The 18226-nt window shown below is 35.1% G+C and overlaps 2 protein-coding genes across 2 annotated transcripts in view; both read right to left on the reverse strand.

Moving 5' to 3' along the window:
- The window catches only part of LOC149800582 (uncharacterized), a 77784-nt gene that overhangs the window by 40387 nt on the left and 19171 nt on the right, over nucleotides 1-18226 (reverse strand). The gene's annotated exons all lie outside the window — the stretch shown is intronic.
- Nucleotides 12820-18226, reverse strand: part of LOC149800583 (uncharacterized) — a 28777-nt gene continuing 23370 nt past the window's right edge. The window contains exon 8 of the mRNA XM_089954440.1: nucleotides 12820-13234. Coding sequence (XP_089810566.1) covers nucleotides 13151-13234 — 84 coding nt within the window. The 3' untranslated portion in view covers nucleotides 12820-13150. The remainder of the gene's footprint in view (nucleotides 13235-18226) is intronic.

Below are 18226 nucleotides of genomic sequence, written 5' to 3' on the forward strand. Positions count from 1 at the left end.
AAGCATAACAAATATTTTTATGTCAGAAACGTCTTTTTAAGCTTTTAATTTTGGCATTTTCTTAAAATAATTAATCCTTCCACATATATATTAATAATCCCAAATCCCCATAAGCAACTTTCAAAATTATCAAAATAAGTCGGCAGCACACAACAATAACAAGAATACAAGTGATAATTTAGAGAGTACTAGTGAAGACACCTGTAAAAGCATTTTACACGAAACGGTCCTAATGCAATCCAAATTATACAATTTTCTCTTGTATTCATGCTTAAAATCACAAACGTTAATGCATATCCTTTGAACTGTTATCAGTCTTCAGATACAAATACCAGAAATGATTAATTGTGCGTCATTTACAACATGTATCCTTTCTTTATGTTAATCGAGCGACAGACAACATCCAAAAAAGATTTTGATTACATGTCATTATGATTTGATCTACATATAAAATATCTAGCTTGCAAAACTTTAGATTTCAAGATCTTTCAATTGTTATCAGTGTTCGACTGCTTAAATATTAAGAGTTAACCGTTAGTCAGTAAATGAGAATGTAATACTGATCCGTTTTCTGCAGTAACCAGTCTAAAATTACCCTCGGGAAATCCATTAATTATACACATCTAACACAATAAATCGTCCAGAGTGCATGTCTTTTAATATATCATGAGGTTCGCAAGGAGGAAATGTATACAATTGTCAGTTACTTTGACGTTGTCAGCCATGACCTTGACATCAGTCAATTCACGTTTTCTGTAGTCGCTGAATCGGCTTCATACATACGTCAGATTTGGTTTCAGTTCAATATGTCGCCGGAATTTCTAACTTTTGATTGCGTATGCTCATCAATTTAATTTTTGTTTATGTATCGGTGTAGCGCGCAAGGTCATGGCGCGAGAACCTTTTGACGCCCAACTGAACAATCTTCAGACGAAATCACCGAGACTATTTCAGGAAAAGGTTGCGTATATAATGTTCCTTTTGCTGACAACACGAACTGGGATTACACTTACAGTATAGAATATGCAAAATATGTCTATCATATTTATATTGCATGGAAAAAAATAATTATCTAAAACTGCTACGAACAGTGGTGAATATGACCTCTGTAATACAGTGTGAAAAAGAAAATGTTCTTACTTTATCAATTACTGTGTATACAAAATTAGTTACACCAACCACTTTACGACTGGAAGGATGTATGTGTCATCGATTAGACACTCGGGCATAAGAAGTAGCTGACTCTGCTAAAGACGTAGTGTGTGACTGATATTGTGTATTTCCTTTATAAACTCATCACTTATATTCCCCTTAGAATATGTACTGACGTAAAGGAAAAGCCAGTCTGTGGAGGAATTCTTAATTAAAAAATGCAGCAAAATAGAAATAAAATTGACTATAATTATGTGTTTTAGAAATGTTATTGTGATTCTTGTCTATAGCAATATACCAGAAACATAACTGTTTACTATTTTATCTCTTAGCATGAATAAGATTGAAACAAACACGTGCACACAAGCACTTAGAAGTAGATATATCGTTTCTGGTTCACACAGATCAGGGGTCTCAAAAACGCGACCCGCAGGCACGTGCCAAGCCATATCCACTGGCCCGCAAAATGATTGGCTTCACAAGGTGTCATGACAGATAACAAAGGTGGTGAGGCCCTTGAGCCCTCGAAAATTCTCTCATGTGGCCCTTAGGGTGGTTTGAGTTTGAGACCCCTATCTCAAATGGTTTGATGGAATTTCCGTTGTTCGGTCGGGTATTTTCTTACCGGAAAGTAAATAGCTATGCAATCGCTGCAGGTAAAATGTTACTGACATTAAAACAGAAATACTACTCCATCGTGACCAGTCTTTGTGCTTTTGTTTGTGTATGTCATAATGACTTGCCGTAGTCAAAATGTCTACGTAAAAATAGAATTGGTTTGTTCTTCTTCATATGGTACATTTCTTTTGTCTAGTGAATGTTCAAATAAATTTTGACATTTTTAAAAATAGATGTTTTTTGAGAACTTTCGGAAACATGCTGTTCTCAAAACAGTTCATAGGTAACATTGGTGTTGGCTTAACGCCAATTATCAGCAGACGATAGGCTCTACATTGCGGCCAGCACACCTTGTCGAGGAAGGACACAGGAAAAACCCCAGTAAGAAGTACCCACGCACGGGAAGCTTCTAGCAAGCTTTCCCACAGACCCATATTAGCCGAGCCCGTGACTCGAAACTATGCGTTCATAGGTGGGATGACAGCGATCGGCAAAGGCGAGAGTTTTAGACCATTCAGGAACCTGCATTTCCACATTCATGCGTAATAGTTTCACTATTCGTCATATATGAAGGAAAAGTGTAAGGCAAGCCAAGCTCAAATCGTTGTAAGCTTTCAGGATTTTTGTATATATATGGTTTAATGCCATTTTTCAGCACAAGATAGGATATACATGGTGGCTGGTACTGATGGTGGAGGAAGAACCTAGGAAAATCCCGGGGGAAAAAACACCAACCCACGAGGAGCTAACGGCAAGCTTTCTCACATACCCACATTTGCCGAGTCCAAGACTCGAACCCACGCAGACAGAGGTGAGATGGCATTGATCCGTAACGGTGAGCGCCTTAGACCACTCGGCCAATCAGTGCCCCCTTTCAGGATTGTAATAGTTAAATTCAAAATATGAGAACAAAATGATTATGTCCTCTATAACTCAGTAATGGCCTCAGAAAATGTCCAAGTCTTGTTTCTTTATGCAAAAATGTATTTTTTTGTAACTTATGTCGACATGCATTTACCTTAAAAAGAAACATACTGTTTCGAATTCGGCGCGTGAGTTGATGCCACCAGCGGCTACGCGTGAAGTGTAGCATGCAAAAATGGGAAAAATGCATATGACTGCTGTGCATTTATACAAATTAATTCATGAAGTTGGCACACGAAAGACTCTTGGATGGTCTCATGTCTTAATTCTGACTTTGCTGAATCGTTATTGTCCAGACGTGTGAGTAACCAATTTTCGTTTCTATAAATCTAGTTTCGTGTTCATTGAAAGTTAAGGCTACCTGCAGGGAAACTTACAAATGAAATTAAGACTATAGGTAAATGGTTATAGTGATGGGGGTCCAATAGTCGAACAGTACAAGACGTCGACCATGACAGTTACAATGGGAAAGTAGCGGGATTTCTACCCACCCAAACCCGCATCGTAACTATCAAGATCGGCGTCTTACATTGTAGGACAGTGAATCCAATTGTTATTATGTTAGTATTTGAACCTCTTCCTCTCGATCGCTTGATCCATTTCCCTAAAGTTTTAAATTCATTTGTAACGAGTCGCAATGAAAGTTCAGTACAACATAGCCTCATTGTTCTTCTTTGCACATTTGGAGTTTCCCACCTTTTTTCCAAACCTAATGAAAGAAAGAATTATTTATGTTATAAATGTTATAAATATTTTTATGTGATTATGTCTGTCAATATATTAAGTTATCTAAATAGATTATAAACCCGCCGTTTTTTTGTTTCGTTTCAAAGGCATGCAGTGTGTATGATTTCCGATTCAGTGTTTACATTAGTTATTTTAGAATTGACTCTACTGATAGAAGTACATAACAGTTCTCTGCATATTTTATTAAAACAATAAACGCAAACGAGTCTGATTACACGGTTATGTTTTGCCCAATGGAAATCTTCCCTACATTTATCAGCTGATGCAACTGCAATTATACCATAACGCCTTCATTAGTGAAAATGCGCATTGAAGCGATGCTTAATGTAACATATACAATCGGTATTTGTAATTGCATATTACCAATATACAACTCCTAGAAGAAACAATTTTTTTTTTCAAAACAAAGCAAGAAATGTAAATAAACCCGAATTTGCGTCGTTATATGTTATTTTCATACCGGATCAGCTGAATATTCTCCGAACTGCCCATGCATTGTCTGTTTAAAATGAACCACACACAAAGAACATCAGAACGATTTGAGATTATGTTCAATACATTCTTGAATCATGTTAGATGTAACATAGTGGGAGATATATTAGGCATATTTGAATCTGCCAAACCTACATGTTCTTTCTATGTACCACTTATGCTTCTCGATGGTTCACGTCGGTGACTCATACTATTTCTCTACCGCGCGCGCGCGCGCGCGCGTGTGTGTGTGTGTGTGTGTGTGTGTGAGGCAGTGGCATGAGTCGGACTAATATAAGAAGCTACATTTTACGTGTAATAAGTTCATTTTCATTTAAGATCTTCCGTCGCCTAGCTGGCCTCTCCACTGCTATTTGGGACATTGAATCTAACCTTTTCACCTCTTCTTCTGTCTGCCTTCTTTTATTTTTCCTCTCACTCTACCCTGGATGGTTGTCGTTGACAGTCCAGATGAGCGTGAAACCTGACCATACAATCTTAGTTTGCGTTTCTTTACGGTGGTAAGCAGATCTTAATATGGTCCATTTACACCATGGATTCTAATGCCCATGGCTTCATTAGAGACTTGGTCTAAGTGTGAGATTTACATGATCCATCACATCTCTAAAGTCTGGATTCATCTCTCTAGTTCTGCTGTCAGAGTTTATGTCTTACATGCATACGTGAACATGGACAAGACGATCAACTGCATACGCTTGATCTGGTACCCAAGCGTAATAGTTGTCATTTCAACTAGGTTTCTTCCTAGTCAGTGTAGTAGTTGTCTGCGCAATATTGGAAAGAACCTCAGGTTTGAAACCTTCAACCGAGGTTGTAGCACCTAGATACTTGATTCTTCTCATTGTGCCAAATTTCTCACCATTCACTCTTATTTCCCGTCACTCGGGTTGTTTGGCATTAGCTTGGTCAGCAAAGAACCCCATCCCATACCCTAAAGATGTTTGATTGAGACGGTTCACTAAAGCTCCAGTTCATGTTCATATCCTTGCTAAGCAATTGATATCGTAAGCGAAGCGCAGGTTGGTGATTGTTCTTCCTCTAACTCGGATACTACATTAATAGTCTTCCAATGCATCGGACGTAATCCTTTCCGGGTAGATGTTGAACAGAGTGAATGAGAGAAGGTAACCCATGTCTGACTCCGACTGTGATTGAATCAGTCTTCTATTTGACAATGACGAGAACTGTGCTAGTCACCCTGTCATACAGGTTTTCTAAGGTACTAATTAGTTTTGAGTTAATTTTGTATAACCATATCGTGGCCTACAAGGTTGCATGACATACCATGTCGAAAGCCTTGTTGAAGTCAATGAAGACATGACAGAGGTCCTGTTGATTTTTCAGATATTTTTCACAGAGGATTCTGAGACAGAAGATCCGTTCTCGAATACTACGTTCAGCTGTGAAATCTGATTGTTCTTCCGCAATGATGTGCTCTGCTTGGGGTTTCATTCTGTTGAGGATCATCTTAAACATAACGTTGTTTGGGTGAATGATGAGGCTGATTGTTCTCTAGTCCTGACACATCTGAAGAGTGACGATCGGAGACTGAGTCCATATGGTGATTTATTCTCTGGTTTGCCTGATTTTGTTTCGGATTGTTGTGAGGACATCTATGATGAAGGTTCCTCCTGATTCACCATGTTCTGCCGTTATTTCGTCTATCGCAGCTGACTTTCCTTTCTTTACAGCCTTTGCTGCAGCCTCTACTTCTTCCCTGAGGAAAGAGTGGTCAACCTCCGTTGTGGTCGTTGGGAAGCTTAGTACAACTTGTCTCTAGAAGTCTCCTGATTGTGATAAGTTGAAGAATAACAAAATAATTGTTACTCTCAGAAAATATTTAACTAAAACTGAAACAGCGTATAGATTCTATATACAGGGAGAGAAGTACATCACATCGCTCAAAGCAGACATTGCAATGTTAGTGACCGTTTTCGTGGGTGGTGGTGGCGGAGGTATGTAAGACGAGGAAGTCCGTGGAATCTTTTAAACATAGAAATTCACTATGGTATAGATCATTGACATTCCAAATGGATACACCTAAGTTTCCTAGACATTAAATATGCAATTAAAAATCTAATATAGTGTTAAGAAAAGCGTGAACATAAATTTAACAAATTCGGCAGGAATTTCATCAAAATCATACTCGAGCACCATATGATTATATTGACCAGTAAATTTCAAGGATCTTTAGGGACTAATACCCGATTTTCTTTCTAAAGTGAAAGGATGATGCTTCTAATTTGTTAAATACCGCAGTGGAATGAGAGAAAGGGCTGACTGGATCAAATATGTTATATTAACAATATGTCAACTGTTTAAGCTCTGTATTGCTAAGCTTTGTTCGTTCTGGATAACCATTTAATATAAAATAAGAAAGGATCCACACATTAAATATGCCAAAAGTGGCTGACAGGAAGTGATTTGTGGGTTTAACACCAGGTTTTGAGCACATGAGAGGCTGTACATGTCGGTCAATATAATTGGTGGAGGAAGAACACTGGAAAACCCAAAGAAGAACCATAGACCCACGGGAGGCTACAGGCAAGATTTCTCACATACGTTGGCCGTGCCGTGATTAGAACCCAGGAGGGCAGAGGTGAGATAAGTGCAGTCTGTAAAGGTAAGCACCTTAGACCATTTATCCACCCGGGAATATAGGTTTAGCAGGGTCTAATCTGCCGGAATAGTTTACATTTTGTTGAACATCTGATATGATTTGAGAATACGCTAGGCACAATTCTTTATATATGTATGCCGACAGCAAAATTTGTTGGCATTGGAATGACGTATACATAATGGTAGGGGTCATTTTAACAGGCGGAATACGTTCTAAGATATTTTGTTTAGTATATTCTTGAATTTCATCTGGCGTAACAAAATATATATTCGGACAAATTTCAACCTGATATACCTACATTTTCTTCCTCTCAGCCTTCTTTAGCAATACTCATTTTCCGTCTTCTTTTAGGTTTTTTGTGTGACCTATCTATCGTGTACGTCGGTGTGTGTGTATATGTGTGTGTGTGTGTGTGTGCAATAAAAATAAGCAAATCTTACTTACCTTTCATAAATTTAAATGATAAAATATAACTGTTGTTGTCAATAGAGCGTCATAGAATATTACTTGTCAATGAATTTACTTGGTATATCCAAATAATATATTCAGATTATTTACGTTAACTTTGCATGGAAATGAGAGTCTGCTCTTATAGCTTTAGATCATCAAAGGTTAAAAGGAGAGAGAGAGAGAGAGAGATCATCCATTCACGCGAAGCATTTTTCTTGCTTCGGTTCAACAAATTAACACTACTCAATATTGCAGCTTGTCGTATTTATTTACATTAGATTCTAGGATTATTTTTAAACTCTTATGTTTTCAGTAATCCATTCAAGTCACCAGTCGTATAACATTCTGCATTCCTGAAAGTAATAAATATTCTGTATGTAGGTTGAAGTTTATCCTAATTTTTATTTTGACATAGGATTAAGAGGTATAAATAGCTTGTATTGTATTGTATCTTACATATATAATTCTAGCATTTGAACTGACACTTCCACCCACAAAAACGACGAACAAACACAACGAAATGCACGCGAATCGAATGCTTATGGCGTTGAGTTAAGCAGCCTGTTTATTTCAAAAGTAAAATATGTTGTTTATTTCCCAATCATCAGAATTTTAAATGTATTAATATTAATATAATTATATCCATCCATCATTGCACCAATGCATATGTCCATATATAAAAAATAAATTCAATTCAATGGGTCCAAATGCACTTGCTTTCTAAAACTGCATGTAGATGTTTTGTTTTTTTTATTTCAAAACGTATTTGATACATGTTTGTAAGAAAGCCCCACATTTATAAATTACAAAGATCTATTACAGAATAAAAAATACCCTGATCAAACAATTAAGAACAAACAGGGGCATTGTTTGTAATTATATAATGGTGTTTATAATAATGAATGTGTGTGTGTGTGTGTGTGTGTGTGTGTGTGTGTGTGGCAATAATATTTCCAAGACTTCGATTCTATCGCAAGGAGTATTCTTCACATCTAAATACGGTATGATTTACCGAATGTGTATACAAAGAGAACAAAAGTTGAAATGGTAAATTTACTTGACACTTTGTACGTAAAAACAATTAGGAACAGAACTGAGTAATAATTTAAAATAAACACCTGTTTACCCCTGTCGTTGTAGTAAAACTGTCTGTAAAGTAGACACTGCCTGACAAGATTTGAGTCGACGTGCCAGCATATGGAATACACATACTATAAATACTGCGAATTAAGTTTAAGGCCAAGGTTGACGTACTCGTGTATATTATGAAATATGGATATCTCGGTGTGAACTATCTACGAAATGCAACTATTGCTTTATATTTTGTTATGCCAGGGGAAAAAAAATTAAAAGAAAAAAATAATACTTTGGGAGCTGTAAGCACCCAATAAATCGACTGCCTATAATCGTTCTGCTTCAGGATAAATTAGTTTTCCTGCACTATCCCGCGACAATATAGTTGTTGAGTCACTATTCACCAGTACCGAGCGTTAGGTTCTTCATTTTCTGACTCGACTGTCTTTCTACAATGCATTTCTAAATTTGGTTTAACTGCACAAAGCACTCAGCAATGTAAATATAAAATAAAACATTTGGTTCTTTCACGTGAAAATAGTTCATGTTAATGTCGAATTACGCTAACAATTCTCTTTAAAATCATTGTCAAAGTCAGTTTTGCATCGATTATAGAAATGTAACCTAGGTAATTTTCCATCCGTTTTGCAGGTGAGATATAATTTTCCGAGATGCTCTTCGCTTTGTGTGTCATTCCTGTTAAGAGTGTTCTCATTGATGGTAAATATCGTTTGTGGGTTTAGTTCGTGAACACATGCCAATACAGTATTGGCACGTACATGCATAGCCATTGGACTAGGTTAAGTATTTTTACAAAGTTCTTTTTGGCAACTGTCAAAATTGTTCTAGCTGGAAGTATTTTAGAGTTTGGCATGTTATAAATCGATTGAAGTAAAACAGATGTTCCTTTCGGGATCTTACTTATACTGACTGCGATTGTGCATATTGAGTTAGGCCGAATGATCGCAAATTTCGTCGTGCGTACTAGACCAGACTGATTTTGGATTAAATTTATAGTTACTGAATCGTCTAGCAAGGAGAGTGTTTGTGTATCTAGATTCACGACAGCTTTGTATTTAGTCAAAAAATCTGTACCCAGAATTACTGAATGTCGTAAATCCGGTACAACATAGAATGAATGATAGAAGCGTATGCCTGCTATTTTCAAATTAAGTTGAATTAGACCTGAAAGACAATGATGTTCACCACCGGCTCCTACAATTTGGGAAATATTTGATTTCTGAAACTGGCGTGAATTTAAACCTGCACGACGAAGGAAAATTAAATTAATGGCTGAAATAGTCGCGCCTTTATCTGCTAATGCATGTGTTGGTTTGTGTCTATCAGAAATTCTAGCCAAATGTTTGTGAATGGGTGTGACTAAGGTAATTTGTGGCTGTTGATCATACTCACGACAGGTTTGTGTCCTCTCGTGAGATGCGAATCCTTATTGTTTTCGGGTTGTCCAGCACACACGCGAAAAGTGACCTATCTTGTGACAAAAATGACATTGTTCATTGCGAGCACGACAGACTGAACGTGATGTACATTGGCCGCCACACCCAAAACAAGGAGTGGGAGGACGACTTTGTGGTTGTGGCTGGTAGCGAGTACGTGAGTAGTTATGACTATTATAATTGTTTGGAAATGCTGGTGGCTGTGCTTGAAATTTTTTATTTTGTTTGTAATACATGCCGCGCTGTTGGTAGTTTGAATGACGAGGGCGAAATTGCTGTTGAGTGGCATTAATATGTGCATGTGTTTGAGAGCACGAATCAATGTATGGGTTTTGTTTTGAGTTTGCAACCTTAACTTCATTTTTTAGTTGTTTTACTTCATCTAAAATTGTGTTAAGGGCAGACAGGTCAGTGTTATCAGTAGTGGCAATGGATTTTTCTGCTAGCGCTGCTGCTTGGCGTAAATCTGCCATATTTGTTGGGTTTTTGTTCATTACGATCTTTTTTACGGAAGGTTTCAATCCATTTAATGCCACCGCTAATAAAAACTTGATCTGCGATAGCTTTGTTAGTTGCGATTTGCAAAAGGCGACTTAGATAGTTCATAACTGATTCAGAAGACCCTTGCTGAGTTTGCAAAATTGACAGATCTAAAATGACATCGTCCTTGTGAAATCTAGATTTAAAAGTTGCGATTAAAATGTGCCAATCGTTTGTAACATTATCCGGTAAGGTATCGTACTAGATTTTAGCATGCCCCTGAAGATAAAAAGGAAACGCATTTCAAACTTTAACTTCTGTCAATTCATAAATTTAGCCCATTGTACATAATGATCTAACCATTTAACAGGATTATGCGATTGATCACCATTAAAAACATATAATTTAATAGCAGAAGACATCTGTTTGCGAGAATCGGTTGTTTCCAAAAATGCTTGCACTCCTAGAAAAATGTCCTGGCACTGAATTAGACGGCTGAACCGTAAATGTTCTAGTTTCTGACACAGCAGACAAACTTTGTGCAATGTTCAGTGGGTTTGCCATGAAAAGAGTACTTTTTGGAGTCACAAGCATTGGCGAATTTGTCGGAAAGGTTGGTTGTAACTGGTTAGAATTCTCGAACGTTACTGTGGTTACGTCAAGTGGGGGCTGGATCACTGGTGTTAGACTGGGCTTTTTTGTGGTGTTAGTTCAGTTTAACCGTGGTCAAATAGAATAAATCAGAGGTGCGGACCTTGGTGTGGACAATGTACCTGTTGAACTTGTCGAAATTGTCTGCAAAGTGGTCAGTGGTGGGTGGATTGTCACTGGCGATGTGTAAATGGCTGATGCACCATCAAATAGGAGCGAAGTTGTAGGGCTCAGGAATCTGTCTTGTGAATATGGTGGCGTTGTCACTTGTGGAGTTGATAAAGCATAGCTGGGCGGCGTGAAGTCTGATGGTCGCAAGAGTTTCGGTGCGAGTCTGTTCCGTAGATCATAATTATGAGGAGTGACACCCTTATTCATGATAATCTTCACTATTCCTTTGTTACCCAGATTCTCCATCAACTGTTATGACATTGCTTTGTATCATAACCTTCTTCTCATCTCTTGCTATTAGAAGGGATTACTCATAAGTTAAGAAATGTCTTTGCCCATGGTTAGAGAGAAAGAGAGAGAGAGAGAGAGAGAGAGAGAGAAGAGGCAATTCAGGCTCTCTAACAAGGGTGTCACTAATAATCGTGAAGATACGAATACATCTTGGGGAATATGGTACGGAATCGCTGTAAGGAAAAGACATAGCTGTTCTGACTGGAGCAACGAATTCTGTATTGATATATATAGATACATATATATATATATATATATATATATATATATATATATATATATATATATATATATATATATATATATAATGTGTGTGTGTGTGTGTGTGTGTGTGTGTGTTCCATGTTGTTATTTTCACTATTGCTATCTGAGCAAATTTTCATTCATTCCTATTGAAATATCGTTATATGATCGATCGATAGGTTCATAATCTCACTAATTCCTATTGCAGTATCGTTATATGAACGATCGATAGGTTCATAATTTCATCCATTCCATTTTCAATATCTTTATGTGAACGATCGATAGGTTCATAATTGTATTCATTCCTATTGCAATATCGTTATATGAACGACAGATAGGTTCATAATTTCATGCATTTCAATATCGTTTTATGAACGATACATTCAAATCTACATGCTTTTCAATATCGTTATATGAACGATACATTCAAACTTAGATGCATTTCAATATCGTTTTATGGACAATCGATTCAAATTTACATGCAATTCAATATCGTCATATGATAGATACATTCAAATTAACATGCATTTCAATATCGTTGTATGAACGATACATTCAAGAATGTGTTTATATTGGGGTGTAGATCATATACTTTTATTTTTTTGATCGGTGATAGGACTTAAGTCAGGTTTGTTTGAAATTCCATTTGTTAAATTCATGTTTGAGTTTTTCCTCGTTGAGTTAATTGTTGTTGATAGTTCCATGTTAGGAACTTTATAATTTTCCTTATCTTTTTGTTCATAATGGTGTCAGATTTGTTAATATTTAGTTTGTGTTTATAAATAAGCATCTTATAAACGCAGTTGTTTTTGGTGTGTTCCCTAATCCAGTCCCATCCCGGCTTCATCTTGTGACGAACATGTTCATCATTGCTTATTTATGTTAATTGTGCAGTGTTCTCTTCTCACAAGTCCTTTCTGATAATGTATCACATTAGTGGAATTTAATATTTCATTCCTAGTACAGAATCGCCAATCCATATTCATCCATTTCCAAAACCATTAATTCTTATTTTGACCAACCAATCATCACACACTTTATTTTGTTCTCACAAATTATCTGCATCTTTCTTTTCTCCTCATCACTGCGACTAATTGTTACCTATTTACTTTGCATTAGACTCTTTGCTTTTTGTTTTTTATCAGTTTATTGTATTCATATGGAAATACTTTTTTTGTGCACAAAGCAAACTGCTTTTAAAATATACTACTGCATGCAACTATAATCTCCCAGAATTTAATAACATAAAATATGTAATTTGTCATAAAAATGTATAACAGTTTTGCCAAGGCAAAAATGTTGGCATCTTGACAGCTTTTATTAAATCAAGGCTATTTGTAATTTTTCATGATTAAATGGTTCATTTTCCTTAAGCAATAAAGATTAAGACATGAACTGAACTGTGGTTTTTGTTTTTGTTAGTAATGTCAACATAAAATCAATTCAGAGTGATTCCATGAATTTCTTTTAATGTCAGAAATATGAATATAATATTAATAAATCCAGGATAATGCATATTATCAAACCTTACACGATATGATTTTACAATTTATCTTTTAATGAGTTTTGTTGTATTCTGTTACAGCATGTACATCTTTACACTGATGTTGGTCTCTGGATATTTGTCATTTAATCACCTTTATTGTCAGTGGTAAAATTCATAATTATGTTAAATTTACAGTTTGTTTCATGATTGGTGGAGAAAGAGCCTAGCTGTTGGTCTCATGACTTGGGTCATTTCATCATCTACCTTGACTTTCTTGCCGTGTTATGCGATTCTTTATCGTGGCTGGAATGTGGCCATCACTCCATAGTGGTCAGATATGTGATGTCTTTTCTGAACATAGGGATCATCTAATATTCTCTGAAAGCGTAATCGAAGAAAGATCTGAGATGAATGTTTTCAAATATTTCATTTTATAATAATAATAAACAAAACCTGGAAAGTTGCAATTGCACCGAATACATTAAGCTGCAGAATAATAATGACACTTAATTGATTCTACAATTATGAACTCTATTAGAGACATCTTACGTATTGACTCGAGAGCAATAGAAATGGAAAATGAGGGCCATCACTGAGTCAGAATTAAAGAAGTAGACTCGTTACTAATTTATTTTAGCTTGGTTACAAGTTCAGATGCAGTATATGATTTCACTCCTAAAAGCCCTACTGTTTCTTTGCTGAATTTGGTGGCCCTGAGTGGCTGAGCGGTCTAAAGTGCTCACCGTTACAGATCAAGGTTGCTAGTAGTTTCTCATGGGTCGGTGGTTCTTTCCGGGGTTTTCCCCGGGTTCTTCCTCCACCATTTATGCTGGCTGCCATATATAGCCTATCTTGTGCTGAAAAATGGCGTTAAACCCTACAAAGACAACAACAAACTTCGCTGAATTTAATATCAAATTTATATTTGTGCCAGGGAGAACAACATATCAGAAAAGTCATGTGACAATTCAAAAAACACAAGATACGGAAAATTATTATCATAGTATATTTGGAAATGTGTTGTCTGCAATTGTGTCTTTTACAAGTGTAAGAAGTTGACAAAAACATGAATACAATGTATAATGAAGGCAAGATCCCAAAATGTTTAATCTAAAATTTTCATATGCACATTTAAAACAAAATAAAACTGATGGATTGTTAGGTTTTTGACTTGCTGAAGTTGACAGTCTATTGGATGTCTTATTAGGAATTGGTTAAAGTATTACATTCCTTAGGACGTGCAACAGCAGGAAATAAAAGTCAGGAAGGTTTATATATTTATACTGTATATATATATATATATATATATATATATATATATATATATATATATATATATATATATATATATATATATAGTCAGTAAATATCTTTGGAGTATACTAATCCATACTAATATGGAGACATTCAGTAAATATCTTTGGAGTATACTAATCCATACTTTTATGGACACTAGTATAATAAATACTTTTGAAGAAAAAAGAACTTGAGAAATGACAAAATATATTATTATACCAGAAGAGTAAATTTTCGAAACATTAAAAACAATCTTTGCTTGAATGAAAACTGTCTTGAAATGGGCCAGATTTATGATGATGGTGAAGGTCTCATTGTTGAAAGATTTATTTGAACATTAACAACTATAATGTACTTTACAGCAAACAACACAATAAATATTTTTGACGCTTTAAAACAAATGTTGGATAAATATTATAAGTACAGCAATATTAAAATGGTACCAATAGAGGCAAGCAAAAGGAATAAAAATATATGAATCTTTATGGCACCGATAGAGGCAAGCAAAACGAGAAAATTAAAATATTTGAATCTATATGTGGATTCTATTTTTGAAAGATGAAAAGCAAAAATTACAATTACGTGATATGGTAAGAATGTCACAGAAAAGAATGAACGTTTGAAAAAATTATACTCGTCAAACTGGACAGAGGAATGTTTAAAATAGTTCTTAGGATGGCTAACCCAGTTGAGGACAAAATAAAAGATTTAATGGTGAAGAAATTACACATTTAATAAATACATTTTAAGTATACTAAACCATAATATTACATACATTTTGTAAATTAGTAGACCAGAAGAGTAAATTTCAGAAACTTTTTTGAAAAAAAAATCTAGCATGAAAATGTGTCAAATTAATAATGAAGTCCAGCTCTGGTTCTTGAAAGATCTAAATGGCCATTAAGAAATATCATGTACTTTTCAGCAAACAACACAATATTATTTTGGATGTTTTATGACGAATGTTGGATAAGTGTAATTAAAAACACAACAGTATTTAAATGGCACTGATAGAGGCAAGCAAAAGGTGAAAATGAAAATGTTATTTGAATCTGTATGGGAATTTTATTTTTGAATGATGAAAAGCAGAAATAAAAATGTTAAACTGGTTTCTGCTTTGTCAAACACCAACCAACAATCTACCCCAGCTGAATCAAAATATAATGTGACTGTAAATTAAAACTCTGCCTTACCAAACAGAGTGGTTCATTCAGCAGTCCACATGCTAATCCATGCATTGTGTCATTGCACTAGTGATAGCAACATTTGCCATATTTCCAGGACAGAAAATATAAAGTTGCAACAAAGTCATGAACTAGAAATCTCCTCAGTTACTACGCACATCGTTAGAAGTGTACCCAGTAGGCCTACTGTGCAGTATCGTACCATTGCCTACCAAAGAACATTTTCCAAAATTAGAACTGATGCAAGTTAAAAGTTAACTATATTAAAGTTTTAATTTGCTTACTGTTATTTTCATATGACATCAGTGGATTAAATGTGATAATACAGTAATAATTTCAAATGTTTGTGTGGTTTCTATTTTCACGTGTGTACTTAGGGTTGAAGGATCACCTCATTGCCCTTATTGACATGTTTGTATTAATGGGCGGTATTTATATGAACAATAACAGCACGTTGCTCCAAGCTAGTCAATGTGCAATACTTCCAACACATAACAATTATTAAAAAAATTCTTGACTTTTTCTAAGAGAGGCATATATATCTAGATTCTACTTAGATAATTATTCAGATTTTCTTAAAAGAGTATTAGATCTAATGAGCTTTATACAAAGTGAGAGGCAATAATAGTAACTAATTAATACTACATGTGTCAATTCTACGAACTATATTGCAAACAACCAGGGTTACTTTAATTTAATTGGAAACAATTGGGTTAGAAAAATAATCTCACTGTTTGTATTAAGACAAATGTTGGATAAATATTATAAGTACAGCAGTATTAAAATGGCACCGATAGAGGCAAGCAAAAGAGAAAATTAAAATATTTGAATCTATATGGCACCGATAGAGGCAAGCAAAAGGAGAAATATAAAATATTATTTGAATCTCTATGTGGATTCTATTTTTGAATAATGAAAAGCAAATATGGTAAGAATGTCACAGAAAACAATGAACGTTTGAAAAAATTATACACGACAAACTGGACAGAGGAATATTTAAAATAGTTCTTAGGACGGCTAACCCAGTTGAGGACAAAATAAAAGATTTAATGGTGAAGAAATTACACATTTAGTAAATAACTTTGAAGTATACTAAACCAAAATATTACATACATTTTGTAAATTAGTAAACCAGAAGAGTAAATTTCAGAAACATTAAAAACATTTTTTTCTCGCATGAAAATGTGCCAGATTTATAATGAAGTGAAGCTCTGGTTCTTGAAAGATCTAAATGACCATTACGAAATATGTACTTTCAGCAAAAGATACAAAATTGTTTTGGATGTTTTATGACGAATGTTGGATAAATGTAATTAAAAACACAACAGTATTTAAATGGCACTGACAAAGGCAAGCAAAAGGAGAATATTGAAATGTTTGTTATTTCAATCTATGTGGAAATTTTATTTTTGAAAGATGAAAAGCAGAAATAAAAATATTGAACTGGTTTCTGCTTTGTCAAACCCCAGCCAAAAATCTACCCCAGCTGAATCAAATATAATGCGACTGGAAATTAAAACTCTGCCTTACCAAACAGAGTGGTTCATTCAGTAGTCTACATGCTAATCCGTGCACTGTGTCATTGCACTAGTGATAGCAAAACTTGCCATATTTCCAGGGCAGAAAATATAAAGTTGCAACAAAGTCATGAACTAGAAATCTCCACAGTTACTACGCACATTGTTATAAGTGTACCCAGTAGGTCTACTGTACAGTATCGTACCATTGCCTTCCATAGAACATTTTCCAAAATAAGAACTGATGAAAGCTAAAAGTTAACTTTATAAAAGATATAATTAACTTACTGTTATTTTCATATGACATCAGTGGATTAAATGTGATAATACAGTAATAATTTCAAATGTTTGTATGGTTTCTATTTTCATGTGTGTACTTAGGGTTGACAGATAACCTCATTGCCCTTATTAACATGTTTGTATTAATGGGCGGTATTTATATGAACAATAACAGCAAGTTGCTCCAAGCTAGACGTTGTGCAATACTTCTAACACATCACAATTATACATTTTTCATGACTTTTTCTAAGAGAGGCAAATATATATAGATCCTACTTTGGTAATTATTCGGATTTTCATAAAAGTATATAAGATCTGATGAGCTTTATACAAAGTGAGAGGCAATAATAGTAGCTAATTAATACTACATGTGTAAATTATGCTAACTATACTGCAAACAACCAGGGTTACTTTAATTTAATTGGAAACAATTGGGTTAGAAAAATAATCTCAGTGTTTGTATTCAGTTTTTTGCAGGGATACATTGTCTCCCCAAAAGGCTAAACCCCAGGGATACATAGCCTCCCCACAAGTCCTAAACCCCAAGGATACATAGTCTCCCCACAAGACTAAACCCAAGGGATACATAGTCTCCACATAAGGCTAATCCCCAGGGATAAATAGTCTCTCCACAAGGCTATACCCCAGGGATACAAAGTATCTCTACAAGGCTGAACCCCAGCATAGATTTTATTAATCCTGCATGTGTATAATCAGCTAATAGGTTATTTTAGAACTTATTTTGACACATTAATAGGTGACTTATTTTAAAAATTACACACATACAACGCACGAATTCGTAGATGTGATTATATTACAGCCACTGGAAAATCATTATGCTTAAATTTGGCAACTCAGACGTCCATGTTTCAATCACTTTATCCATCTGTTAAACAGTACCAGTTCTGTTGTTGAGAAAAGACAACAAATACTTCTACATTTTGCTTTAAAGAATTATAGTAATATAGGGTTTTACGAAGTAGTTAATATCCAGTAATATAGTCTGGAATGTTGGCAACCGTAATGCTAGTCTAGGTACAGGTACCAGACAACATTATCAGTTAAGCCATGTTGTTGTTGTTTTTGTTGGGTTG

The sequence above is a fragment of the Sinohyriopsis cumingii genome, chromosome 4 (assembly GCF_028554795.1).
Source record: "Sinohyriopsis cumingii isolate HCF-2022 chromosome 4, ASM2855479v2, whole genome shotgun sequence".
Lineage (NCBI taxonomy): Eukaryota > Metazoa > Mollusca > Bivalvia > Unionida > Unionidae > Sinohyriopsis > Sinohyriopsis cumingii.